The 27,835-nt window shown below is 44.2% G+C and overlaps 1 protein-coding gene across 15 annotated transcripts; it reads left to right on the top strand.

Annotated features, from left to right (window-relative positions):
• Positions 1-320: 320 nt before the first annotated feature.
• LOC310842991 (uncharacterized protein) lies at positions 321-22,998 on the top strand. 15 transcript variants are annotated; one of them, XM_083735389.1, is made up of 8 exons: positions 321-1,474; positions 3,063-3,292; positions 3,707-3,745; positions 4,827-4,970; positions 12,239-12,299; positions 16,358-17,007; positions 18,666-18,769; positions 21,501-22,998. In XM_083735389.1, the coding sequence occupies exons 2-6, from the start codon at positions 3,190-3,192 to the stop codon at positions 16,497-16,499; spliced, it is 489 nt and encodes a 162-aa protein (XP_083591515.1). In that variant the 5' UTR covers positions 321-1,474; positions 3,063-3,189; the 3' UTR covers positions 16,500-17,007; positions 18,666-18,769; positions 21,501-22,998. The 15 variants fall into 15 exon arrangements, 2 of the variants coding, with proteins under 2 accessions (XP_083591515.1, XP_083591516.1); XR_014563401.1 differs by lacking the exon at positions 3,063-3,292 and adding an exon at positions 13,223-13,368 and having other exon boundaries at positions 329-1,474; XR_014563402.1 differs by lacking the exon at positions 3,063-3,292 and adding an exon at positions 13,223-13,368 and having other exon boundaries at positions 329-1,474; positions 3,707-3,771.
• The last annotated feature ends 4,837 nt before the right edge of the window (positions 22,999-27,835 follow it).

Genomic DNA, 27,835 nt, shown 5'->3' with positions numbered 1-27,835 from the left:
AAACACAACAGGAAGGGGGTGGGAGCTCGATGCTAAAGAGCCACCACCGCTCAGCATCCCCTCCCCCCGCTTCCCTGCCTTCCTCTTGCAGGAGCTTAGCAAGCCTTTCCCCCCATTCACCAAATAAAGAACCACCACCCACCTCTTCTTCCCCCCACCCCACCCCGGTTACTCCGGGGTAACCTCGTTTCTCCTGGCGCTGCGTTTTTACGCGCAGTAGCCACCCACGCATTTGCAAGATGGGCCTTTGGTGAAACGAGGCGACTTCGATGGGGGGGTGTTTTAAAAGAAACTTCGGACACCAGCGCCATTGGGATAAATGGGTTTAGCCACCTCTACCCCTCTCTCTAACCTCATGCACTTTCCAGGGAGTTAAGGTAGCGTTATAGTTAAGATCGTGCTTGCAAGGCCGTTGTGCGCTGAAGGACCTTTTTACTCAAGCCTTCGCAAGTTTTGCGGGCCACCGGCAAGCCTTTCTGAAGCCATCGCGAAGTTAACCCAGGAGGGCCTGATTCGGGGCAAGAGATGCAGCAGCAGCTCAACCCAAGGCACTTAGTTCTTGCAAAGATGCTGCAGCCAAGCTAGGAGTTCACCCTTCCCCTCGCAAGCGTTTCCCACGCTTCCAAGCTCGAGCATCGCTGGCAGTTGGGAACGCGAACATCTTTATTATTAAATAAAACCTTCGAAACCGAGGGCGGAAACAAAACTGGAGGGGTTTGCGATTTCCAGATTCCAACTCTTGATCGGAATGTGCCTAGGCTTTATTTTTATTTTTCGCATCTGCGTTCATTCATGGAACCGGCACGTTTCTTGGGGAATGTTGCACTGGAGCAAAAAAAAAAAAAAAGAAAAGAAAAAAAGATGCTGCTGCTATTTGAACGCAGTCAATAGCCTTCTTCTGCCACTGAATCGCCTCTCCCGCCTTAGCGTGGGAAGGGCGGGCGCAGCGGCGATAATAGTAGCAAGTAGTAACAGGAGGGAGGGAGGGGCGTGGCCTCGCCGGGCGTGGGCGGGGCGGCCTCTCCCGATTGGCCGCCGCGGCGCTCGGAAGCACTTTGTTTTCTATGCTAATGAGGGCGGAGCGGAGGCTTGTGGATATTTACGTTGAGGCGGGAGCCGCCGCCCTTCATTTCTCCACCCCCCCCTCCGCTTTTATCCACATGGTTCTCTCCTCTCTCTCTCCCCCCCTTCCTCAGCTCTCCTGATGCCGCCGCCCTCCTCCTCCTTCCCGCCACTTCTGTGAGGGGAGAGGGGGGTGGGGCGGGGAAAACGGGAGCGGCGGTTGGTTGGTCGGTTGGCCGTGAGGTGTTCCTCCCCCTCCCCACTCCACCCACCACCACCTTTTACGCGAGAGCCCCCTCACGCGCCACAGCCCGCGCGGCGGCTACTGCGGCGGCCGCTTCTTCGGCTTCGTGAGGGGAAAGAGAGAGAGAGAAAGCGCGCTCTCTGCCTCATTGGCCGTGACTGGAAAGAGGTGGGTTCGGCCCGGAGAAGCGGCCGTGAGGGAACGAACGAGCGCGAGGGGTGGAGGCGGGCGGCGACGGAGATGGGAGAAGCAGCAGCGCATGGCGAGGCAGCGCGCGCGCGCCCCTCTCGCGCTCTCTCTTTCTGCGTGCGTAACGGCGGCGCCTCCCGCGCGACGGCTCCTCGCTCGCGCGCACGGGGGCGGGCGGGGCCGGAATGAGGGAGATTTGAAAAGGCCGCGCGGCGGCCGCTCGCAACTGCCGCCGCCGCCTCTCTTCCTCGCCGCTCGCTCAGGGCGTCCGGCGGGCGAGGAAGGACCTCGAGCGGGGAAGGTGCGTATGGAGGTAGTGGCTGGTGAGGGGAGGAGGAGGAGGAGGCGGCGGCGGCGGCCCGGCCGGCTCGGGCCGAGCAACTCCTCGGAACAAAAGCGGGCACATGGGGGAGAGAGGAGGGGGAGCGGCCGAGCTCACCACGCGGCCGTTAGCCGCCTCAAGCGCGGTTCAAAAGTTTGGGGGTGGGGTGGGGGGGCGCTTCCCCGCGTGGGCTTTTGTTCTGTGGGAGGGGCGGGGGCGGCGCCGTTGCCTCAGCGGGGCCCTGGCCGGGGCTGCGTGCGAGGCGGCTTAATCCCCCTCCTCGCCCGCTTTCCCTCTCGCACTATTTCTTTTTCTCCCTTCGGTTCCCGCCGAAAAGGGGGGGGGGAAGGAGCGCGTGTTTGAGGTGAGGGTCGCAGCGGGGGATGTAGGGAGCGGACGGCTTCCCTCCCCCGCCGCGAAGTCGCCCTGCGGTGGTGGCGGTTGTTGCGGGGCCGCGGCGGCGGCGCCATGTTGCCGAGGGGGGCGGGGCCGGGACATGGCGGCGGCTGCGCGTGCTGAGGCCGATTGTTCCCAGTTAGGCCGCGGCCATGTGGGAGCCGCCGTTGCCGCCGCCGCCACCACCCGCGAGGGGAAAGGGAGAGACCAAGAGGCGGGAGAGGGGTGGGGGAAAGAAGCGCGGTAAGGGGACCGTGCTGGTTTCCCTTTCGGGAACAGGGGGCGGAGGAGAGCAGCGCGAGGGCGGCCCAGGCCTGGGGCATAAAGGAAGTAAAGGGACGGCGGGCCTGGCCGGCTCGCGGGGGGGGGGGAGGAGGAGGGGGCGCGCGAGAAAAGGGAAAATACGCCGCTCCAGTAGCCGAGCCCTGACCCGCCGCCACAGCGCCCCCTGGCGCCCCTGCTGGGCCCAGGCACCTCGCGGGCTCAGCACGTGCAAGCTCCGGAGAAGCCGCGGGCCCGGCTCGGGGGCGCCATTGTACTCCCCATCTGCTTCCCGCCACCTTTACCCTCGCGGACCCCGCGCTGCTGCTGCCGCCGCCGCGCTCCTTCGGCGGCTCCCGCGCCTTTTTACCAACAGGTAGTTCTCCGAGAAAGGACCCGGGCTCTCTGGTGTGCGCATTGTGGCTCGGTAGGGCGGGGGAGGGGAAACACGCGACGGGGAAAGTGAGCCTTGGTTTTGTTTTCTTTGGGTGCTCAAGGCTGCTTTGTTTGCGCTCTCTCCGCGGTAGCGGGCCCGTGGAGGAGTTTGGGACGTAGATTTTCATTTAATTTTATTTCCCACCCCCCAAGAGGAAAGTTTCCCTTTGTCTAAGGGGGTAACTTGCGACTCGCTGCATCTTTCTGGGTACTTGGAGAAAGAACATGCACATGTCCAAGAAAGAGGGAATTGGTTTCATTGTGCTATCGAAAGACAGAGATGTGCTGCTCCTCAGAGATACACTTTATAAAAAGGCCAGAGGAGAAAACTAAAGCTTACAGACTCCCAACTGCTTTAAAAAAGCTTCAGCTTCATTTAAATGGTAAGGTGTAAATAATTTCATACCAATTGGAGCAGGAAGCTGATAGTGACTTTTTAGCTATGGGATTTTGAAGTCTTTAAGCACTATGTTTCACAACAATTGCTATTTAATAATACCTCGATGCACATTGTAAGAACATGCTCATGAATGGTTATTTAATCTCCTGTTTTCTAAAACAGATCAACAGCATCCCACTATGATAAAATTGCCTCCCACTTTACTTACACATAATGCTGGACATAGTTCTAATCTTGGTAACTGAATTATTGTTCTTCATGATTAGTAGTTTAGAGAGGGGTAGATGAAAAACCAACAGAAGTGGGCCTCATCTGGTGCAGATTTGTTACCATTGTTGCCATTGAAAAACCTGCTAATACTGAATATTAATAGAACTTTTTTTTCTTTTTTTGCCAGGTGAAGCTTTGGAAATGAGAACATCCTCTTCATGCCAGAGTAATGTCAAAGTGCTTACAGTGCAGGTAGTGATATATAGAACCTACTGCAGTGAAGGCACTTGTAGCATTATGCTGGCAACTGCAGCAAAGGTTTTGGAAAGTTACTCTGTAATGGCCGCCACATGGTGACTGCTTTTTGTTCTAAGGTGCATCTAGTGCAGATAGTGAAGTAGATTAGCATCTACTGCCCTAAGTGCTCCTTCTGGCATAAGAAGTTGTATTTTCACCTAGTCATTCACACTGAATAAAAAATCTAGTAATGTTTTGCAGTCCTCTGTTAGTTTTGCATAGTTGCACTACAAGAAGAATGTAGTTGTGCAAATCTATGCAAAACTGATTGTGGCCTGTTATTGTCTACATATCAACATTTTAATGATTTCACTTTTAAGTTAACATAGGTCTCCAGAAGAGCAGTCAAAACAGCTTCTGTAGCGCTAAAGTGCTTATAGTGCAGGTAGTGATTCATAATCTACTGCATTAGGAGCACTTGAAGTTCTACTAGCTGTAGAACCTCAGTTTCACCCAGATTTTTCCTGTGTTCTGCTTTTCTTTGTGTCTGTTGAACACTGTACTCTGGTTAGTTTTGCAGGTTTGCATCCAGCTGTATGATACTCTGCTGTGCAAATCCATGCAAAACTGACTGTGGCAGTGAAAAATCAATGAATAAGCGATAGGTTGTACCCCTTTCTACACAGGTTGGGATAAGTTGCAATGCTGTGTGTGTGAGTGGTATTGCACTTGTCCCGGCCTGTTGAGGTTGGTGGGGCTAGAGCCTGGAACAACTTTCCTTCTCAGCTGGTGGTCCTGGAGCAACACAGAACAGTTAGCAATGGAATAGTTTCCCATTGCTTGCTGTGTTTGAGTGGAGTAACATGGTTGTACTGTTCCATGTTTTTTGGTATACCAATTACTGTTTTCAAAATTCTCCTTGTAAAATGAGTAAAATTTTGCCACACAAAGCAACTTGCATAACCTGTAAATGATAGTGTTAAATAAATCACCAACTTTGTACTTGAAAATCAAAACAGGTGTTTTTTTTATTTTTTACTGAAATTTAATTGATGTATTATCTACCATAGATATTGTGCCACAGCAGCTGAAACAATCGGACGTTTTCCAGTCCAGTTTTTCAAAGCACCTACCAAAACACATTTCAAGGGAGCAGTGGCACATGCTTGGCAGCCTTCCTATGTCAAGAATGAGGAGAGAATGTCAGGATGGGGGTATGAAATATCCTCTCGTTCTTTGATATGGCTGTTAGAAGCCACTGCCTCAGCACATGGGTTCATAAGAGTTAATAAATAATTACATGCTGTGTGATATTTGCATGGATATAATTAAATTCCATAATATATGCAGAAAAAGTGCTGTTACAAGCTTCATGAAAAAATAGTGACTTGCAAATACTGGTCATCCTTTATATCTTTTGTTGCATTTGATACTGTATTGTCCTAAAATGTCAGAGACCTTTACAGTGGTACCTCTGGTTACATATGCTTCAGGTTACAGACTCCGCTAACCCAGAAATAGTACCTTGGGTTAAGAACTTCGCTTCATGATGAGAACAGAAATTGTGCTTCGGCGGCGTGGCAGCAGTTCCTACTGTACTTTTGTGGAACTTTGTAAATTTAACTCAAAACCATAGTTACCATCAGCCAAAGTTTAAATTGTTGGAAGTCACAATTTAGACTATGGAGAGTACCTCAAATAATAAAACTTACCAAGTATATAAGCTTAATTTTATAACTCCTCTAAAAGATGGTGCCATGTCCAAAGTAGTTTTAAATGCTACAATGAATTTTTAATTACTCTTAATTAAGGCTTTCCTTAATTACTAAAAGTACATTTTCCTTTGCAATAAAAAACACTGAAATAAAGTATGCTTAGATACGTTTTAGGCTACTGTGAGTGCAAACGCACAAGAAACTAGCATAAAGCGAGCTTGTGTAAAGCTACTTAAACTTGCACCACATCAAAACCCTACTCGGCAGTGAGGTTGCTTGCTGAAGCTCCACCTAAACCTTGCAGAAGGAAAACTAGCTTTTAGCATAGTGTTTAATGCTGAGTTGCAGTGTCACGTTAACAGAGTTGAACAAACCTAGGATCCAGCCTTTCTCCCCTGGAATGTCCCCTTTTAGGGGCTTACACTAGCCTCTGCTGTGCCAGATCAAGCAAGTTACACCCATGTATCCTCCACTAATCCAGGGTTGGAGACTTGATGCTAGTTGAGCGAGAAGCATTCCAGCTCTTGAAATCCACTTCATTCTAAAATCATCCCACCAAATATTGAATCAGGATTATCCCCCTGATCTTGTAATACAACACATGATTCTTCCGTAATTATTTAGGATTGGATTGCTGCTCACAGTTTTCTAGCCATGTGGAATGTGTGCATGTATTGACTGCAAGTTCTTTGATAGGTTTGGAAGCATTACTAAAACAGTCCCAACTATAATTTGACCTTGCTGCTAATACTCAAATTTATATTACGCGCCCTTAACTGCAACTTGACTTAAGGTCATTTGTGGTTCGGAGCTTTGCTTTTTCAAGGAAAAAATGCAGGGTGTGTGGCAAAGGTAAAGGTACCCCTGCCCGTACGGGCCAGTCTTGACAGACTCTGGGGTTGTGCGCCCATCTCACTCAAGAGGCCAGGGGCCAGCGCTGTCCGGAGACACTTCCGGGTCACGTGGCCAGCGTGACAAAGCTGCATCTGGCGAACCAGAGCCGCACACGGAAACGGCGTTTACCTTCCTGCTGGTAAGCGGTCCCTATTTATCTACTTGCACCCGGAGGTGCTTTCGAACTGCTAGGTTGGCAGGCGCTGGGACCGAGCAGCGGGAGCGCACCCCGCCGCAGGGATTCGAACCGCCGACCTTTCGATCGGCAAGCCCTAGGCGCTGAGGCTTTAACCCACAGCGCCACCTGCGTCCCTTTGTGGCAAAGGTAAAGAGTGTTAAATGGGATGTTGGATAAGTAGTGATGTGAATAAATCGCTCTGTATGAAATAAACCATAAGACATTTTGAGTATACTAGGTTTAGGATTAATTAAATGGCAGCATACTTTGAAAGTGTAGATCACTATTTAAGGTAGTTGGTAAACTTAAGGACGAAAAATTTACAGTGCTTGGATAGGTGCTTTTCTTTGCTGTTCAATCTGGGAGCAAGTGAAGCAGATGCAATGTATTACTAGCTTGGTGGTAGTTAACCTGACACTGGATTAAGGGTATTCTCTAATACAGATACATAAAGTAATTCCTTCTCGGTATGAAAATATGAAATACTATCACCTCTTGCTGTACGTAACATACTTAAGCAAAGTATCTTTGTTGAATTTAATTGAAACAACTGCATTTGTTAGCGTTATAACATTCTAATAGTAATGGTATTTAAATTGAGGGGAAATAAACTTTAATAGAAAATCTGCTGTGATTGCATGCTTAAGTTATAGAAGATTCAAAAGTAAACATTTTATGTTTTTACCTAATGGGTTTATGTATGAGCAATCCTAGATTTCTAGTTTAAGGCAGCACTGTACTCTGGTAACTCTGGTATTTACTTAAGGTTCTGGCAAAAACAGGAGTTGAGAAAGTGGCATTGCAACAGTATGACACTGCTTTGTCCCTTATTGTCCGCATGTCTGTTAGATTATCTTGGCAATGCTATGACCAGTGAAACAGTATACAGTGGTACCTTGGTTTATGAACCCTTCCGGAAGTCCATTCTTAAACCAAAGCGTTCTTATTCTGAGGCATGCATTCCCATAGCAGTGGGCTACTCAGTTTACAAATGGAGCACACTCAACATGTTCTGCTTCCAAGGCAAAGTTTGCAAACCATAACACCTACTTCCGGGTTTGCAGTGTTCTTAATCCAAGTTGTTCATAAAATAAGCTGTTCTTAAACCTAGGTACCACTGTACTTTTAACTGCTAGCATATCCCCCTCAAAAGAGTCAAAGGGAAGTTGTTAATTAATAAGATGTTGATTCTAAATCATAAGAAAGAAAAAAACTTGAACAAGTGGGCATTCTAACTGGTTGCTACAAGTAACCAACCAGGCACTCTAGTTGCAGATAAATAGCCTTCATGCTACTTTCAGTCAGGCAAAGGAACTATGCAAGTTCACTTTATTGAACGCTAAATGTCGCAATAAAAATTCAGAGTTCAGGGCTATATTTGCTAACAAAATAATACTTATTCAATAGAAACTTAAAATATATATGTCTTTGAGTTGCATTTCCTCCATCCCTATTAGTGTTGTGTAAAAAAACCCCAGCATAATGTCATGTATGATAGTAATAGGTACAGTTTAAGGGATTTGTAGGTAGGTATTTTTAAACTACAGTGGTACTTCGGGTTACAGATGCTTCAGGTTACAGACTCTGCTAACCCAAAAATAGTACTTCTGGTTAAGAACTTTTCTTCAGATGAGAACAGAAATTGTGCGGTGGCAGCAGCTGGAGGCCCCATTAGCTAAAGTGGTACCTCAGGTTAAGAAGAGTTTCAGGTTAAGAAAAGACCTCCAGAACGAATTAGGTTCTTAACCTGAGGTACCACTGTAAACAGTTGTGTTACATTAAGACAATTGGTTGACCTAACCATAGTTTTTACTCCACTGTAGCAGCGCTCTAGTCTCAAGCAGAGAAGTGTTCTCCAGCTCTAAGATGCTTCTTAAACGGGAGATAACGGGAATTAAATCTGGAACCTCATGCACATAAAGCTTTTTCTCAGGCTATGCTCAGATTCAGCATCTGCTATGTCACTTGTATTTTGACAATCTCACTGCCATGCCATTTTGCTGCTGGAAAACATGCTACTAAAGAAAAGACAAATTTGCAAATGGTTCTGTTGCCATCAAATTATTGCTACAGTTTATGCAGTACACTCAAGTCAAAGGTTTTTACTGAAGAAAAAACATTTAATAAAATAGTTAAATTTATACCCAGCTATAAGTATTTTGACACCACATCAGTGTCCAGCATCCTAAGAAGATGCGTGCTGTGCTTTAGACCAGACACTATTATTTTATAGTACACCAGTTAAGTACACCAGTACATACAGGTATACGGTTGGGGAAAAGCCATTTTCTGATGGTCAATGGGAACCTACTGGATGGGGAAAGCAGGAATGCTCTGCACAATTTTAGGGAATTCTGCAACAGCCACCCCATTCAGCAAGCCCTTAGGTGAGGCCATTTGTGATGGGATGTGAGCTTTACTTGGGGCTCCAACCATTTGCTTGAAATCACGGCAATTGCTTTGGTTCCTTCTGTTCAAGCTACAGCACTGCTTCTGTTGTGGGTTGAATGCTTGCAAATCTTATGTTAAATATGAAAGACTTATTTAAGAAAGATGTGCCAATGTAGCTGAATATTGTTCAGGCTTAATGTACATTGAATAGCTCAGGCTCATTGCAATCTTAGATTGTAGCAAGACTCCGAAAGCGCACATCTCTTAGTAAGGAAGCTATAGGTTAAAAGTAAATTAACTAATCAAACATGTTAGAAATAAACTTCTTGCATAATTCATCAAAACAACAATGGTAGGTAATATTTAATTGGTTGTACCCACACTTTGCGATGCAAAAATGCTAGCGGCATACAGTGGAGAAAACAAGGCAATTGCTGCTGATTAGGTTCTCCAACCTTATTCCTGCATTGTTCTGGAGGGTGCTGGATCCTGCCCAGAGCAGATTTTGATACACTGAGGAAGTGGCAAAAATGACCACTCTTAGAGAAATTTAGAGTTAACTGACTTTGCCTTCTAGCAGGTTATAATCCAGCCAGTTATGCCATGGCCTAACAGGAGGCAGGTACTTTCTGGTGGCCAGTCAAGTGTGGTAAATGTTTGCTGCTACTACTAATCAATTAAGTGAATAGAAAAAAAGCCTAAAAAATTAGAATATATTTTAAAATTACATAATAAAATGCATGTTCACTTTGTATATTGTGTAGGGCTTGCATAAGATTTTTTTTTTTTAAAGTAGGTAGCAAAAACTTTCATGTTAATAGGCAAGGAATTCCAGACTAGCTGCTGTCAAGCTCAGTTCCTTCCAAAAGCAATACAGAAATGTGGCACTTGAAAAACACTTAGTTCTGCAGATTCAAGTGTTTGAGTGGATCATTTGGGTAAGGAAAGGCCCTTTTAGTACCACCTACCGAAACAGTGGAATCACATTTCAAATGCAGTCTTTAATCATGTATCTTCCACACTGAACCCCAGAGAGTCTTGCCATGTAAATGGTCTCAAGCTGTTGAATTTGGCCCAGTGACAAACTGGCAGTCAGTGCACATCTCTGAGCAGGGGTGTTAAGATGCTGATGGTCTTACTATGTCAGCAATCATGCTGCAGCATTCTACACTAACTAGTAGAGTGCACCTCAGTAATCCGCTCTTGCAATTATTTCCTGGGCTACTATGATCCAAGTTCTCCCAGTCCAGAAATGGCTGCAGCTGCTGTACCAGCCAAAGCTGGTAAAAGGCGCTCATAACCAGCAAGGCAACCTAGTCTTCCAGTCGCAAAACGAAACACGAGTGGCCCACCACGGTCTATAAGCCTGCTCCTTTAGGGGAATTTTGATATCCATGGCTGGCAATGTGCCAAAATGCCAGACATGGAAACCTACAACACCTGTCTTCCAAGGACTTTAGTTCAGCTTATTTTCCCTCATCCATCTCGCCATTACGTTCAAGGGTTTCTCCAGATTCAGATGTGGGGGAAAAGAGCTGAGAATGCTGTTGACACCCTGCCCTAAATCTAATGAATGTTGCTAGCAGCAGCATGTAAAAAAACACACCAATGGAGATAAAATTGTGCCTTGCAGCACTCCATAGCATAACTGCCTGGAGCTGAAGGTCATTCTGAAATGGGCACATAGATTTTGCAGACCAGTCTGTTAGCACTCTCAGAGGGAATCTGCGCTCCTAAGACTTGCTATACTGTACAAGCATACAAGAAGTTTACAACAAAGCATTCCAAATTCAATTCCTCTTAAGTAAGAATTCTGTGCCAATATCCCATTGAATGTGTGGAGCTAGTGACTTTTTTGGATAGTGCCACATTTCTAAATGCTATAATTACATAAAACCTACTTGTGACAATACACATAAAAACAAGGAAGATTGCTTTTAGTTTAGATTCCAACCTGTAGTTCTTGACCACAAAATCAAACTTACCTTGTTGGGGTGTGGAGAGAAGAGAAAGTGCAGCTGAAAAATTATCTCATGCAAGAGCTGTAACAAAAAAAGACACTTAAGTTATCTTCCTTGCAAGGGAAGCTGGTTGGGAAATGTACCCTTCTCAAAGGAATTAACCAGATACTGCCATTGCGCCCCCCCCCCCCCGGTTTTGCTATAAAGTACCATTAGCAAGCGTTCTAGTCCGCCCTGCAAGCCAAATCAGTATGTTCTACCTCAGTTCAGTGACTAAGCAGAATTATTGCCAACCTTAGGCTTGTGATTTAAAGCAATTTTATTGAAGGCTTTACATATGTAAATAGTAGACTGCATTTTAAAAAGACATGCAATATTGTCTTGATAAAGATGCTGAAATTGGTTTCATTAACATACATAAGCAAACAACGAAGGTGGTCCATGAGGGGAAATAGGGTACTGCCCCAGTATCGCCAGATTCCCTCGGCCAGCTCCCACCTGACTGCCTCCTTATTTAAGTTTGGGCATGGCATTGACATTCAGTTTCCTACTCCTCAGTGTCAGTTTTGTCTTCTTAGAACTCGGGAGGAAGGAGGAGGGGGCAAAAACTACCCTCACTTGGCTCTGCCTGTCATTGGTTCTAGTGCCACCTACTGTTGGGCTCCTTGCCTTCCGTCCCACCAGTCCCAATGTGCACCAACTTCCACGGAAAGCAAAGCCTCCTTCATGCTAATGGTGTGTTGTGTCCTGGCAGAGAATAAACTGAATTTAAGCACTTGTATAATAAGCAAAACAACTTGTAATACAGTCGTCATTAGCAGCTAGATTTTTTTATTAGGGCCCTTTAATCTCTACCTGTAGTCACACATGCACAGAAAGCAGCAAGGGCAAACTGATCTTAGAAAATTGGGTTGTGGCAGTAACATCACAAACTGAACACAGCCACAGATTGGAATACCATTATGTGAATAGCTGTACAGTGGTACCTCAGGTTACAGACACTCCAGGTTACAGACTCGGCTAACCTGGAAATAGTACGTTGGGTTAAGAACTTTGCTTCAGGATGAGAACAGATGCGGAAGCAGCCGGAGGCCCCATTAGCTAAAGTGGTACCTCAGGTTAAGAACAGTTTCAGGTTAAGAACGGACCTCCAGAATGAATTAAGTTTTTAATCTGAGGTACCACTTTATTTGCAAACTGAAAACTGAGTACAAGACATGCTATTGGATTACCTCTATTTCTGGATTCAGTCGGTGTGATTCAGAAAGCTGGTATATGCATGAAGTACAAAATTTAAAATACACCTTTTCATATATATTTTCTTTTTTTGCCAATAAATGCAGTAAACCGGAGAGGACAAAACCTGAAGAAAGTGGTGAAATCTGAATCCTTCCTAGCTATTGGGTGAGTGGCCTTGATGTCACAGAGTGTTTACAAATTGCTGCTCTAGTAAATGATGCACAGGAAGGCTGAATTTTTGCTGTACCCCCTCCTTTCCTCGCTCTGTGTGTGTCACATAGTGATTGGTACCATAGAAGAATACTTTGTTTGGGATTCAATGTGTTCATGAACTGTTGGCATCAAGGCATGTCTAAATCTCAAGCTAACTACATTTTCATTGTAGAAATGCAACATACAGACAGTAATGAGAATAATTTGTGTCTTCCCAGTATTCTCTTACGATCCACTTCAACTGTTACAGATAATTTAGTCTTACAGGGGAGTGGGGGACTGTTAGAGCTGTGAATATACTTAGGGCCTAACTTTACTTGATAAATATTCCCTTACCTCTGCTCCTGCAGCAGGAGAAGGTGTCGGGATCCAAAGGGAAGAGTGGCTGAGCTGCAATCCCACAGTTCTATATCTAAAAATGAGAATATACTGTGTGATCTCTTGTTTGTGCTGGTCCAGAAGTCACCTGCAATTGTTATGTTGGAAGCCTCAGCCAAATAAATTGCAATCTGAAAAATCACATGCCTCTAACAAGACAATTGTGCCTCACTGAGTGAATACACAGGCCTTCGTGACACATGTGACTGGGTCCTTTTGAATCCCCATTGATAATACATTTCCATTTCCTTGGCCATCTGGTGGTGGCTCTTAAAGGGTTAGGGCTGTCTTAATATAAACTCCAGGACTGGATAATAGTATAATGTCTATCAACTTGAAGTCTTCCTCCAGACCACCAAACAAATGAAAAAGTAGGTGATAGTGGGCACATTCCCTTATGTCACCTGAGTTTACAAAACAACCCTAGATGTTTTCTAGATGCCAATCAGTGGAAAATTCAACATGGTAGTGAACGATTATTTTTCTCTTGTTTTCAGGTAGCAGTTCTAAGTCTAGAATAAGACATTTGAACTCACACTAGCTACAAAAGCAGAGGTTGCTAAAGAAGTCAGAGACATTTGGCTGTGAGTTCTGGAATACCTGTTCCCTGCTTTGCTGACTTTCTCCCACCCGTCCTGAAAGGGTGGGTCCCTAAGTGAATCCGGCTGCAAAAGCTGACACTGCTGAAAAACATGTGGGCTGGGGTTTTTAGGGTGGTTTGCTGGGAATTTTTTTGTTGCTGTTATTGATATTTGTATCTTTATTTTTGTATCTTATAATGATTTATGTGCAAATAGATCAATTATAGCTGTGTACTTTTTGATGTGTTTTATTTATCACTTATGATCTTTTCAGTGTTGTAAGCCACTTTGACCATGATTTAAACTATGGAAAGGCGGCTTACAGATGAAGTGAGGATGATGTGATTCAGTCTTACTATAGTGCCCACACAGAAGCCACCTCTGTGGTGAAGCGGCATAAGGCAGGGGTGAAATTTATTCAAAGACCCAGGGTCAAAGACCCAGTTTGCCCCCCCCCCCCGCACATTTGCATACACACACAGGCTGGGAGCCTCAAGAGGCAACAGGGAACCAGGGCAATATAGGACATCCTCTCTGGCCACATACCAATCTTCTCCATCTGGATTTGGGCCTGATCTGAAAGATCAAGGAAAAGTGTGGGCACATACAGTGGTACCTCGGGTTACATACGCTTCAGGTTACATACGCTTCAGGTTACAGACTCCGCTAACCCAGAAATAGTACCTCGGGTTAAGAACTTTGCTTCAGGATAAGAACAGAAATTGTGATGCGGCGCGGCGGCAGCAGGAGGCCCCATTAGCTAAAGTGGTGCTTCAGGTTAAGAACCGTTTCAGGTTAAGTACGGATCTCCAGAACGAATTAAGTACTTAACCTGAGGTACCACTGTAGTGGATAAGTTCTAAGAAAGCAGTTTGTGACATTGTTGCTGATCGCAAGGCACCTCTGTTACGGCATCAGCCTTAACATCTAAACGTTTGCTGTATCTACTACTATTGAGTGGGAAAGCAGACTAGCTGTTGCAGAATATGAACAGTTGGTGGCTCCAGAGTTTCACAGATGTTGCTTTTCTTTGCTAAACATGATTATTATTCAGTCAGCGATACAGATTTAATATAACACTTCCACTTTGGCATTATATCTGAATTTGTCAGTCTAAGTAGTGCGGAAATGAAACTTGCACAGGATTGAAAATTAATGCATTTGCTGCAAGTACAGATTTACTTAAATTGATTTGAAGGCTGCAAAAGCTGAAGGTCTAAAGATTAATTATGATGTGAAATATGACTTGGTGAAAACTACTTATTTTCATGGCAATTTTGCAAAATCTATATTTAAATCCGAATGTTAAATTGAAATAGATTCCCAAGATTTGTTTTAAGACACGAGAACTGCTGCATATTTTGGCATAAGTCTTGTGCATAGGTCGTGTGTATTCATAATAATCCGATGCAAGACATACTTGGGTGTAAGACTCATAGGATAAAAAAAAAGATTGGGATGAAAGGTAGGTATAGGTTTTTTCAGATTAGGAATTAAAAAGCTAGTGACTGTTCTAGAAAAGCCTCCTCATTGAACAGTTACTTGCTATCCTATTTCAGGGAGTGCCATTCTAGAAAGACCCTGACTTACCTCCATTGCTCCCTGAGTAAGGTCATACCTATATGAAACAATGCCTATCCACACTAGGTGTTTTGGTTCATATACAGTACTAGAAAGTCAAGACTTCACCATAGTGATACCAGGCTGTCCTCTGGTGGTTTAGGGTCAGGGTTGCAATTTTCTCCTATCATCCCATTTGTGTTAAATTTCCCCAAACGTGTTACAGAACGGCTTAGTTCTTGAACACAGAGAAATTGTTACTAGGCATATTTAGAGGAACACACCTTGAGAAAGCATGATAACATATTGATACTGTAACTGTTAGAATAGTCAACCTTTTTAAAGGGATTTCACCTTCCTAAAAGGCTGGCCTCATGATCTGGGCATATGTAGAGAAACACTAATAACATAAATAGCCAGTATGGGTGATATTCATTGTTAGTCATACTAGGTGTAGACCCACTGAAATAAATAGACTTCAATGAGTCTATTCTCGCTATGACACATTGGCAACATTTGTTTTTATTATTTATTTGTTTATTAAAAATAAAGACATGCTCAATGGCAAGAAACCTCTTTTGCCAGTTTTGACATTGTAGTGCTATCAACGGGGCGCAAAAAGTTGTTTTTAGGGGAGATTGCCACAAAAAGCTGCTGAGCTTAACTAACTGACCAATTATATTGCAGATAACTCAGTTCTGCCCTCCCCAACTTAAAGCCCGCCCCCCTAAAATAAATCTTAGCTATGCCCATGGTTCAGCCTTAGTTGAAAACCAAAGTATATTTCTACAATCCAATTATAGTTAATGATGCATACCCAAGGACAACCCAACAGCTATTTCTCCAGAATTATATCTTAAGGTGTTCTTTTTTTAAGTGTGGGGTTGAGGCTATTTAATATTTTGTGCCGAACTTCAGTTTTTACCATGAAAAGATAATCAGTTCTTTTCAATCTCCTGTGAAAACCTTTCACTAAATTATGTATATAATATATATAATTCATTTTATGCCATCTGTCTCAAGAGGACGCTCTTGTCTTGAAAGGCTGCTTAAAACTTTCAGATAAATAAATGAAAAAAAAGGCAGAGGCTATGTAGATATTCAAAAGTTTTGAGGCTACTTTTATTTGGAAATGGGTGTAAAACTTCCACCTAAAAGCATGGGGTTTGAGTCACTCTAAACCTACTTTTCAATCTGTTTGGAGGGAGGAGTTTAGCAGAGGGGGGTTAGAAAGTGAAGTGTTCAGACGCTATGGAGGCAGGTCTGTATGTCATGTTTAGGTAAGAATATTTCTCCCAGTTCTTGCAGCTGATGATCCCTTTGGAAAGGGTGCTGGAGGTAATAAGGAGCATTAAGCATAGCTTGCAGAAAACAAAACTCCAAGAGCAGCCGCAGCTAACCTGCTTGTCTTGTTAGGATCAGCTCTGCCTAGGCAGCAACTAACATAGAGGTGCGGAGATTCAAATGGTGAGCTAATCTTTCTCCTTACAGACAGAGAGAAGTAGAGAGTGAGAAATCTGGAACAAGCAGTCAAGACAGTTTGAAAAATGGGCGCCTGTTGGGAATAGCAATGAAAACACTGAAAGATAGGAAACACCCTGCAAAGCTGAGAAAAAGTTCAGAAAGTTTTTGAACAGCAATACACCGGCCGTGCGGAGAGACTGCTATGGATACTTTGGTGAGCAGACAGGAGAAAGTTTTTTTTATGGAACTCCCCTGCAGAGTCACTGCTTTCAGCCCAAGAAAGCAAAGTCATTTCTGAGTCTTTTCAGAGAAGCCTTCCTTGAGGCACTGAAAAATGCAGCACCAGCCTTCCTTTGATCTAGCTTCCTTAAGGACAAAAAGCAAAAGCATCCATCTGCTCCATCTGCATCTCACTATCTGTCTTTGCCCTGCCTGGGCTTCTTCCCTGTTATCGGAATGGGGGGTGGGGGTGGAGAAAGCAAAAGAAACTCTTAAGGAAAGCAAACTTCACTTTGCATTGGAGCTGCAAGGTACCTACAGCGCAATCCTCCACAAGTCTGCTTAGCAGTAAAGCCTGACTGGTTCAGCAGGATTCACTCCCAGAGAAAGGTGTTTATGAGGGTTGCAGCGTAAAGCGCCAGGAATTTTGCCGGCTGCCGTTGGAGAGATGGAGAAGGGTAGGTCGCCACGTCCTGTCCATTGTTCGTTTCCTTTAAGCTTTGCGCGCACTTGGTTTCCTTTCCTCCTGCACGAGCAGAGACGCAGCTGTTTCCCCGGCAGCGCTCGCCGTGGCTTCCTTCTGCTGCCCTGTTTCATTGTTTCCTCTCCACCCTCTGCGTTGCTCAGTTCCAGCAAGGAGATGTATCCTCGGAGGCAACTGCAGCTCTCTCCCCAACTGCAGCTGCTGCTGGGTGATCTCCGGTTTACAGGGAGGAGGAGTTGGTGGGGAAAACGCTGCCGTCTGGTGGAGACCCTGCAAAGGGAAGGGGCGTTGCGAAGCTGCCGTTGAAACGTGAGATGCAGAGCCCTTCCTGAACCACCCTCTTTCCACAGCTCTTATGCCTTGAAAGCTTCACAAGGGGCCAGGGTCATCTAGTCCAACCTCCTGCAATGCAGGAATCTTTGGCCCAACCTGCGGCTCGAACCCACTACCTGAGATTAAGAGTCTCATGTTTTTAATCTGTGAACTGCCCTGTGATTTTTTGATGTAGGGCAGTATATAAATTTAGTAAACAACAACAATAATACCAACCGAGCTCCACCACAGAGGTCGTGCCGTCCAGGTGTTGTGTACTACAACTCCCATCGGCTTTAAGTAGCATGGTAAATAATCAGGGAAGATGAGCATTTTAGTCCAAAGCATGGGGGGTGAGCACTTCTTTGGCTACCCCTGATCTACTGAGTTTCTGCTTGTTACACACTTATTAATGGCACAGAACAGAAGTCTGGGATAAAGGAGGGGAACTCCACCCCCCCATCCTAAATGAAGTGATTTATTTTAATATACACAGATCCATGCGTGTTCAGCTAGTCAACAAAAGGTTTAGAGCAGAGCCATAGCTACAAGGTGGTGTGGGGGCTAGCCACTTTTTTTGCTCTGAGTGAAGTCTTCAGATGGGTGCCAACCTGTGTGTTTGTGCACACGTAAATGCACATGGTGTGTATGTCCCAAACAAGTATTATGTAGCACTTATAACAGTGCCAGTTTCATCGATCAAAGCAGTGGAGCGGGCAGATATGGGGTTAAGATGGTTTTGTAGGTAAACTTGTCTCAAATTATTATCTAGCCCTGTTCATTGGCCAGTTGATAAGCTGCCCAGGTAGCTTCAGATGCTGCTTTAGCATTAGCCGCCAGAGTAGCCAGCTGACAATTCTTCGAAAAATGAGGAACCGAGAGAAACCAACACTTCAGAGATTCACCTACCCCTAAATGCCATATGTCCATGTTTCCTTGCTAGATGATGTATCCTGGAGAAGCTCTTGAAATGGCTCCATCTCCACCAGCTGATCAAAGATATCAAGAAACATGCCCCCAACTACAGCCTGGAGATCTTCCAGAAGGTATGCGCTCCTAAGGCTGTGTCTTGTTCTGACTAACAATGCCAAGCTCCCTTCTGCAGGGCTCAGTCTGGAGAGCAAAACTTTTGATGTTGCTTCAGCCTTTTTTAATTATTATTTTTCAGTCAGCCTTATTTAATGATTATTTAATGGAAAAGTGCATGGAAGTTCTAGGAGCCAATCCTCCTTTATACAGTTGGACCAGGATACTAATTTCCCCCTCCCCCCCTTTTTTGGAGGAATGACCTGTTCTGAACTCTTCTCCTCCGCATTGCAGGTCATGCAGTCCATTGAGAAAAATACCCATGCCAGATGCCCTCCATGGACTGAACCATCCTGGCCAAGAAACTGCTCTGTCTTTTTCCAGGTCATTAAAACTGAGTAAGTTCTTCTGCTTGCCCTTTTCCTAACTGGATGTTGGGGGTGGGGTGAGGGCATGGAGTTTTAGTAGCCAGTGTGGTGTAGCTGTTAGAGTGTTGGCCTTGGGTCTGAGAGACCAGGATTAAAATCTCCACCAAGATGGTCACTGGGTGACCTTGGGCCAGTTACTGTCTCTTACTTAGCCTAACCAACCTCACAGGGTTGTTGTGGGAGAAGTTTGTATGCCTTGGAGGAACATTGCTGTAGTGCAGTGAAGAGGTAAAGGCAGCAATCCTGACCCATTTATCTAGGAGCAAGCCTCACTGAATTCAAAGGGATTAACTTCTGAAAAATTATTTCACCCATATTTTCAATCCAGTCTTCTTGCAAAGGGTGCATGAGTTGGACAGATGGCTTTACATAGCTGCAGTCATACCTGAACTGATACAAAGTACACTATAGACTGCTGTGTTTTTTGCAGGTGTATTTTGCAATATGCTCTGGACACAATCATCATTTGTGAGTGGTGAATTGCTTTAGTTTGTTCCGCAAAGCTTCCCCAATGCTGTGACACTATATTGCTCTCTGGAGGGATTATAGTGCAACAGAAGTGGGACAAACATAAACCAGAACATTTGTGGTGTAAAAAGTTGTGGATTCCAGCAGAAGTTTGTGGGTTATCTACTGATTGGGAACAAAGCAGTTGGAAGTTGCTTAAAGGGTTTATGCTTAAAGCATAAAAAGGGTCACAGGTTCTCTGTCCCTGTGAAAGAGATTTATTTCCTCCTTTACTATAGCTCCACCAATACAGTCCACTGTTGTTCTCCTAGACTATGACAGGAATAGGTTTTTGGGAAGGGGCAAGGTCTATGACTTGCAACTACAGGTCACTGACTTATTACCACTACATGGTGCTGAAGAGAAACAATAGTGATTTACTGTATTCTATGGGATTGCCCATTTAACAACAATGGAGTAAGGCACTAGAAAGACATACAACTTAAATTTGCCCACTCAGCAACAATACCGTAAAGTAATAAACTATATTTTAAACCCTGAAGGCTGAATTTCACACCTTTTACACAGAATCTGTCTTGGCTGTGGTGAATGACAGACACAAGATCTGAAACCAGCCAGACACTTTTTTGCTAATGCTTGTCCATTCATAACATAAAGGGAAATACAATATCTTACAGTCTGGGGCCCAAGTTGGCACCCCTGCTAGTCTGCCTTTCCATAACAGCACCCACAACCCCACTTTCTGGGAGAACAGTCTCCCCTCTGCGAGTTCCCGCCCTCAAGCCCTTGTGGCCAAGTGTGCGCTCACAGATTCTCTCCCTCCCTCCCTCCCTCCCTCCCTCCCTCCCTCCCTCCCTCCCTCCTTACTCTCTAGGTGCACATCCACTGCACTGGCCAACTGTTTTGCCTTTGAAATGGGGTGGAAAGGTGGAAAGAGGAAGCTGTGGAGGGTGGGGATGGGATCTCCTTTCCTGTGGTGATGTTCAGGGCACGCCCGTTTCTTTTGAATGCAATGGGTTCTTTTTGCTCACTTCCAAATCTGCTGTGGAGGTGATGCCACACACAAAAAAGTGCCACCTGAAATGGCCCACTCCCTCCACTTCTTCCTAGCTGTGCTGCTGGCCAGTCGCCATCTCTTAACCTAACCTCCCTCACAGTGCTGTTGCGATGATGAAATGGGGAGGAGGAGAACTATGTCAACCACCTCGAGATCCTTGAAAGATAAAGGTGATATATACATGTAATAAAAATAAATAAATAAATAAATAAATAAAATGGGGAGCTTCCATATTTGGTGTGTGTGGGGGGTACCTCTGAATACCCCTTGCTGTGTGTGCGTGACAACAGAATAGGGGCTACAGAGGCTTGTGCAGGAACTCAGAATAAGGTGCAGCTGCATTCAGATGCTCAAATTTCCCCCTTTGTAATTTTGGAGCATCTGTTGCAGTTGACATCATAGAACTCTATGTTAGAAGGGACCTCAAGTGTCATCTAGTCCATCGGGAGAGGTCACTGCCTATATGGCTTTATTACAGAGGTAGGAATTTTGCCGCCGCCTCCTATTCAGGATTTTTTGTACTTGCATTGTTGTATATAGAACAGAAAGTTTTTCATATTGACTCTTAAAAAAAGGAACTGTCAGTCTTGTGGTTAACTTCCTCGTCTTCAGCTAAATTACTTAAGGGGAATATTCAAAGGAAGCTGCCTTGGACAGAGTCAGACTATTGACCCATCTATCTCAGCACCATGTAAAATGACCGGCAGTAGCTCTCTTTCCTTTTTTTAAAAAAAATTCATAAATTTTCACAAATAAAATACAATTGATCCAACATTTCCCAGTACATATTCATTTAAAAAGCTGACTTCCCTGCCACCCTTCCATGGTTTTCTCATGATTATCTTTTACTGCTGCATATTATAACTAATCTATACCTTCTTATCTCAATTTTATTCTCACAATAACTTTTACTTCTGAACTTAGTCCAAACCTCTGAGCGTGCTTACATATTTACAATCATTTTTTAAATAGTCCAGAAACATTTTCCATTCCTCCTTGAAAACTGTTTCATTTTGTTCTCCGATTTTACTAGTTAAACTTGCTTATTCTGCATGTTCCATCAATTTCAACTGCCACTCCTCCTTCGTGGGTACTGCCTCCTCACACCATATTGGGTCATATAATACTCTCGTTGAAGAAGTCACATACATAAACAGTTTTCCTTTGCATTTTCAGTTGGGGGAGTGGACATCACCAGTGCCACCTGGAGTTTATGTCCAAGCTTGAACACCTACATGCATAGCAGCTTGTCGAATCCTGTGCTATGAACACCCCTAGACCTGGGAGTCTTCTACTATATTTCAAAGGACATGAGAATGGTTTCCCTTTAGAAAAGTGGCTGAATGAAGAATGAGCTGAAATGAAGACAGGAACCTCAAGAGAGAAGATTCAGCAAACCTGAAGATGGAACAGCAATGTGCCTCCAAGTTCTGAAGAAACATCACAACTCAGGAGGGGCAAGGTTGGCCCAGGGTCAAAGTGGGTGGGTTGCCACGGTAGCAAAGATTTGCCCTACTTTGTGACATCTCTCGCTTCTCTCTTAAAAGCCACCAAGTGCAGGGGCCCACTGTGGGTTAGGGAGGAGAGGTCAGAGGAGAGAGGAGTGGTTAGAGTTGGTGAAAGGAGGTTTGAGAAGATTCAGCAAACCTGCAGATGGAACAGCAGGTGTCCCCAAGTTCTGAAGAAACATTGCAGCTCTGGAGGGGCAAGTTAGGCCTAAGATCAAAGTGAGTGGGTTACTATGGTAGCAAAGACTTGCCCTCCTTTGTGACATCTCTTGCTTCCCCCTTAAAAGCCACCAACTGCAGGAGACCATTGTGGGTTAGTCAGGAGAGGTCAGAGGAGAGAGGCGTGGTTAGAGTTGGGGAATGGAGGTAAGAGAAGATTCAGCAAACCTGCAGATAGAATAGAAGGTGCCTCAAAGTTCTGAAGAAGCATCACAGCTCAGGAGGAGCAAGGTAGGCCCAGGGTCAAGGTGGGTAGGTTGCCATGGTAGGAATGATTTGCCCTCCTTTGTGACATCTCTTGCTTCTCTCTTAAAAGCTACCAAGTGCAGGGGTCCATTGTGGGTTAGTGAGCAGAGGGATGGTTGGAGTTCATGAAAGGAGGTTCAGGAGATGCTATTGATTATTATTTCCTTTTTTGCTTTTTGATTACTTTGACTTTTATTTGATTTTTTTATTTTAATTTTTAAATATTCTTTATTTTGTTTTAATATCTGTTGCTCTTTACTTTAATATTGTAATTTTTTATTCTTTAAAATTTTTATTTTTACATTTTTTATTTTTGTGCATAGTTGTGCATATTTTGTATACTTTGTATATATTCATTGTGTATATATTATGCATATAGAGGGATAGTTAGGGTTAGGTGTAGGCTTAGGGCTGGGATTGAAGTTAGGCATGGGTTGGCATTTTAGCTAGTTAGGTAGTATAGATAGGAGGGGGGAATTCTCTGGACAGCATGTTCAGAGTGTCAGTAGGATTTCTTCCCCTTCTCTTTGTCTCCTGGGGTGAGGGTCTCCTGCACAGCCTTGGCTCCCTTGAAATCATCTTGGCAAGTGATTTCACTCCTGAAGAGCTCAGTTTCTCCACACTCCCTGCATTCCCATTTTCTGTCCTAGAGAACATTTCTCCTCTGTTCTCCTGGGGAAGCTGGGCCAATTTGGAGAGTACCCCATTGATCGCCAGGGTTGATTCGGCTGATCTGGCTGGCTAGGCGGGTGTCCCCTTCCTCCCTCACCGCTCCATGTGCGTCCCTCCCGAAGCTGCGCGCTCGGTGGAAGAGGACGACCATCCCATGATCCTTGTCTTGGCCCTGGAAGCCCTTCTGCAGTTGAGGTGAATTGTGTCTTTTTAACGGATGGGGTTGTGGTGTTGGGGGAAGAACTCCAGGATAAGCTCAGTGTGGGGAATTGCAGGCAGGAGGGATAATGGGACAAGGAATACTCAGAGGAGGCAGAGTCTAACATTGTCCTCTCCAGCTTCGTTAAGCCAGAATTTGGCTCAGACTTCTGTGGCATGATCGTCCATACAACTTTTCAGGCAGTCCTGGAAGAAAATGAGGATAAGGACATGTGTTGTTAGCCTTCACTTCTCTTTACATGGCTCTTTCTTTATTCGTCTTTTTTTTTAGGGAAGCTTTTAATGTTTGATGCATTACTTCATTTTAATATTGTGTTGGAAGCCTCCCAGAGTGGGCGGGGTATAAATAATAAAACATTATTATTATTATTATTATTATTATTATTATTCACACACTTCCAAGAATTTTACCTATGACTCAAAATATCTTCCCTCTTTGCACTCTGTGGATCTGCTGGTTTTAAAATGGGTGTCACTAACATGAACTGAAGGGACATTTCTACTGCCTGCTCTGGGGCCTTCTGAATGAGGCCCCCAATGCAGTGAACCTCCTTCTGCTGAACGTAAGTGTCCTGATGGCATCAGGGATTGTTAAGGACTTCAAGAAACTCCAGGGGGGGGCACATTGGTGACAATCTTAAATGGTGGATGAGAGCAGATTATCATTTTCTTTGATATTGTATTGTTTGCTTGGATGGGAAAAAAGTGTGGGGGGTGTTGGTAAGGGAAAGTTGTGAAAAGTGTAATATAGTAATGATGCCAAAGAGTGTGTGTGTGTGTGTGTGTGTGTGTGTAAAATAGAGGGATGAAATCTTGATTTTTTAACCGATTCAGAGAGAGAGAATGGATTATATTGGGGGCAATATACCTCTTGTCAATTATTGGTCCTAGCTCCTAGGTATTGGAGGTGGCTCCCAGATCTTGACCAAAGCATGGGATTTAAAGTCTCTCCCTCTCTCTTTTTACTGCCAGCAATGAGATGCCACTATTATGCCACTAATATGAACATTATTAGGCTTCAGGCCAAACTTCAAGCTCATGCTGTCATTTTAAGATCAAAGTTGAGGCTGTCTCAATCCCAGGAAAGTGGAATCTGAAGGATGATGCTTTAACAGATGTGCTCTGTGAAGTTGTGATGATTGTTACAAATTGTGCTTGATTAAAAGAAACCTTCCAGGCACCTGCACTTTTCCTTGGCCATTCAGGCCCTGAAGAAGTTAATCAGTGTTGAATGACTTGAGGGTGAACATATAAGCAAACTGTTTCGGCTACCTTGAGACAACCCAAGTTAAGGACTTTTGGGTTCTATTGATTTTAGTGGGTGTGTCAAGCATGCACTCAAATCCCTTCCAGTGAGATTAATGGGACTTTAAAAATTTCCTATGTTTGGGTGTGCTTGGGTTGAAGAATTTACGCAGAATATAGTTGGAAAGAATGACTAAATGACATAAGGGACAAAATGAATACTGTGCATATCTATATAGCTATGATACTGTATATATGAAAATAAGAATTACCGGAGTCACTTTAGCAGAGATAAAACATGTATGCATTGTTTTGCTGCCATTTTTCAGCCAGCTGGCTTCTTTTGATATCATATTTTTCTCCTATCGCAAGTCTTGATTTAAACGTATTCTCTCTGGCAGAATTGACACCTTTCCAACATGCACTCAACTTTTAACATTGTGTAGCAGTGAGAATTTTGGTATGTGCAGTTTCTCAAACCACTGAACCTCTGGCATGACAATCTGCACTTGGTGAATTTCCATCTCCTACACAGATACTAAAAGCAACAGGACTGCTAAGGTAGAAATGCCAGCTATTCCTGTCCTGTTGGTTTTTGTGAGAGCTTCAGACCTCCATACACACTGCCCAGGCTTGTGTCTCGGGGAGGTCACTACGCAGTTTGGCTTCTCCCCTGGAGGCACACTCCATCGTCTCTCCAGATGGACTGATGCCAACAACCAGAGCATAAACAACGGAAGCTAGGCTATCCCTGTCAAGTGGTAGTGCAGCATGACAAGTGAAGGATACACACCAGATTCAGCTCTTGGCGGACCAAGAATTGGGGGGCGGGGGTGTCATTCATACCAGTCTGGAGCTGGCACAACTAATTTCCATCAGAACAAATTGAGGGTTTTTGGTCTTTTTGCAAAAAATAACCAAAATGGGGTGCATAGGAGCCAGCTCCTTAGGTCCCTTTGCTCCCCCAATAAAATATTTGAGCCCCCCCCCAAGTTGCTTATCATTGTCATTGAAATGGTGTGTGTGCAACACATTGTGTGGTTGATTATGTAGAGGGGGTTTACTTGGGCCCGCCAATATTTTATTAAAGTTGGCACCCCGTTGGGTATGTGTGTGTGTGTGAGAGAGAGGCAATCTTACCTTTTGCACTGGTAGGGGTTTGGAAGTGACAGATCCTTCCTTTCTAGAATTGCACACTTAATTCACAAAGTGTTATAGAAGTGTTAAAACCTTGACGATAAAACATTGCATATTGATTATGCACAATCGAATGCAGGATCTTTGATACAAATTGTTCGCTAGACACGGTTAGGAACGGAAGTATAATTCCATGGCTCTACTTAAAATGCTTACTTTCTCATATCTGATGATAACAATTGTAGCTAGATTTGAGATAAACTACACTTTCAAATGCAGTCAATTCAGAAATTGTAACCGGCCCATCTCATGTGAGTTGTTACTAACATTTCTCCTTAGCTGGGCATATTGGAATCGCTGCAACACTCCAAGTTTCTTTTTTCTCTTTCCAAACTTGGCTTGGGGTATGCAAATTCCACCTTCTTTGAGTCATAAAATATGACACAGAGCCCATTAGAAACCTGCATGCTGAAAACCTCATTATGACAATGATTAGAGGCTCATCTGGACAAAGTAATCAGATGATTACACAACTAATAGTTTTCTAGTTCTAGCCATGCTCTAACAAGGTAATGCTGTTTAACACAGCTTTGTTCCAGCACAAGCCGTAGTTGCAATTAGTAGTTAGGGCTGTGCCAAAATCTTGCATCCAATATATCAAAAGTCCCCCCTTTCCCCTATGAAAAAGGCTTCTATTTAGGGTATCGAAAGGTGTTATAAAGAGAGATACCCAGTCCCCTTCTTTAGTTACGTAAGTGAAGTAGCAAATTTCTCCCACCAATTTCACAAACCGTGGAGACTGTATTAGATTAAATTTGATATAATAATAATAATAATAATAATAATAATAATAATAATAATAATACCCCACCTGGCTGACTGTGTTGCACCAGCAACTCTGGGCAACTTCCAGCATACATAAAACATAATAAAACACTAAACATTAAAAACTTCACTATTCAGAACTGCCTTCAGTTGTCTTCTGTAGGTTTTTAAAAAAATGTATATATTTAATATTATAGTATAATAAAGCCAATTTTCAGTGATAGTGCTGCGGCATAAACTGGAGTCCACAGTAGCCACATGTTCCCATTTTGGTATCTTTGTCCAAGTTCATATACAGTCATACCTCGGGTTGAATGTGCTTCGGGCTGAGCGCATTCGAGTTGCGCTCTGTGGCAACCTGGAATTTTCAGAGCGCATTACTTCCGTGTTTCGCTGCTTGCGCATGTGTAGACGCTCAAAATGATGTCACGCGCATGTGCAGAAGCGCCAAAATGTGACCCGCACATGTGCAGACTCGTGGACATAGGTTACGTTTGCTTCTAGATGCGAATGGGGCTCCGGAACGGATCCTGTTCGCATCTAGAGGTACCACTGTACACTTTAGGATGTCCCAGAGCTCTGCATCCACCGTCCCAGGATGGTGTTGAAAATCTGGTTTGCTGAATGATCAGCCAATTGCAAAGCTTTCATTCACCTCTGATGACCAGAAAATTGAGCCTGCCTGTAGTCAGCTTCCTCATAAATCACCTTGAGATTGTGGCTTGTAAGGTGATTAATGCCTCAAGAATAATAAGAATAGAACAAATGATTATTATTTTGAAACTTCATTGGTAGTGACCACCATTATGCAGCCATGAAATTGCAGCAGCATTTGGCTACACAGGCTGAAGTCCCCTCCTTTTACACAACTGTTAAATGTGCAGGAGCCCTGTAAGGTGCTTTGTTTTGTTTTGTTTTGTTTTGTTTTGTTTTGTTTTGTTTTGTTTTGTTATGCTTTGTTTTTTACTTTGTATCTGGCCACCCATTGATAGAGCAAAGTGTTACTCCCTTGTGTAACAAAGCAGCTGAAATTATGCAGTTCCCCTGAAACAGTTCATTCTTTGAAGCACCACTTGAAGACCGGAGGCTCATGCAATGTTTTTTACTGGACTGAGCGGTCGTCATCGGCTGAGTATTTGCCAAAGAACAGGTGCTATAAAAGCAGATCGGAACAAACCTAAAACTGTACCCGGCTGATTTAGAGGTGCCTGAAAATGGAATTAGGCTGCCACCTAATGGACAAAATTGGCATTTGTTTATTCAGATCCTTTCAGATGATTAAGTGGAATTTAAATGTTTATCCATTCTACAGTCCAGTTTGTCAACTTTGCCAAGCCAAGCTCATGACTGACTTCTCCTTCTCCTTCTCCTTCTCCTTCTCCTTCTCCTTCTCCTTCTCCTTCTCCTTCTCCTCCTCCTTCTCCTCCTCCTCCTCCTTCT

Source organism: Podarcis gaigeae (genome assembly GCF_964106915.1).
Source record: "Podarcis gaigeae genome assembly, chromosome: 4".
Taxonomy (NCBI): domain Eukaryota; kingdom Metazoa; phylum Chordata; class Lepidosauria; order Squamata; family Lacertidae; genus Podarcis; species Podarcis gaigeae.
Note: the sequence above shows the minus strand (reverse complement) of the source record. Positions and strands in the feature narration are given on the sequence as shown.

Bases quoted from the DNA above. Each gene is read 5' to 3' on its own strand.
- LOC310842991 (XM_083735389.1), top strand. From the start codon at position 3,190: ATGTGCTGCTCCTCAGAGATACACTTTATAAAAAGGCCAGAGGAGAAA. The intron at 4,971-12,238 runs GTATGAAATATC...CAATAAATGCAG, and splicing joins GAGAGAATGTCAGGATGGGG to TAAACCGGAGAGGACAAAAC. The intron at 12,300-16,357 runs GTGAGTGGCCTT...TTCTCCTTACAG, and splicing joins GAATCCTTCCTAGCTATTGG to ACAGAGAGAAGTAGAGAGTG.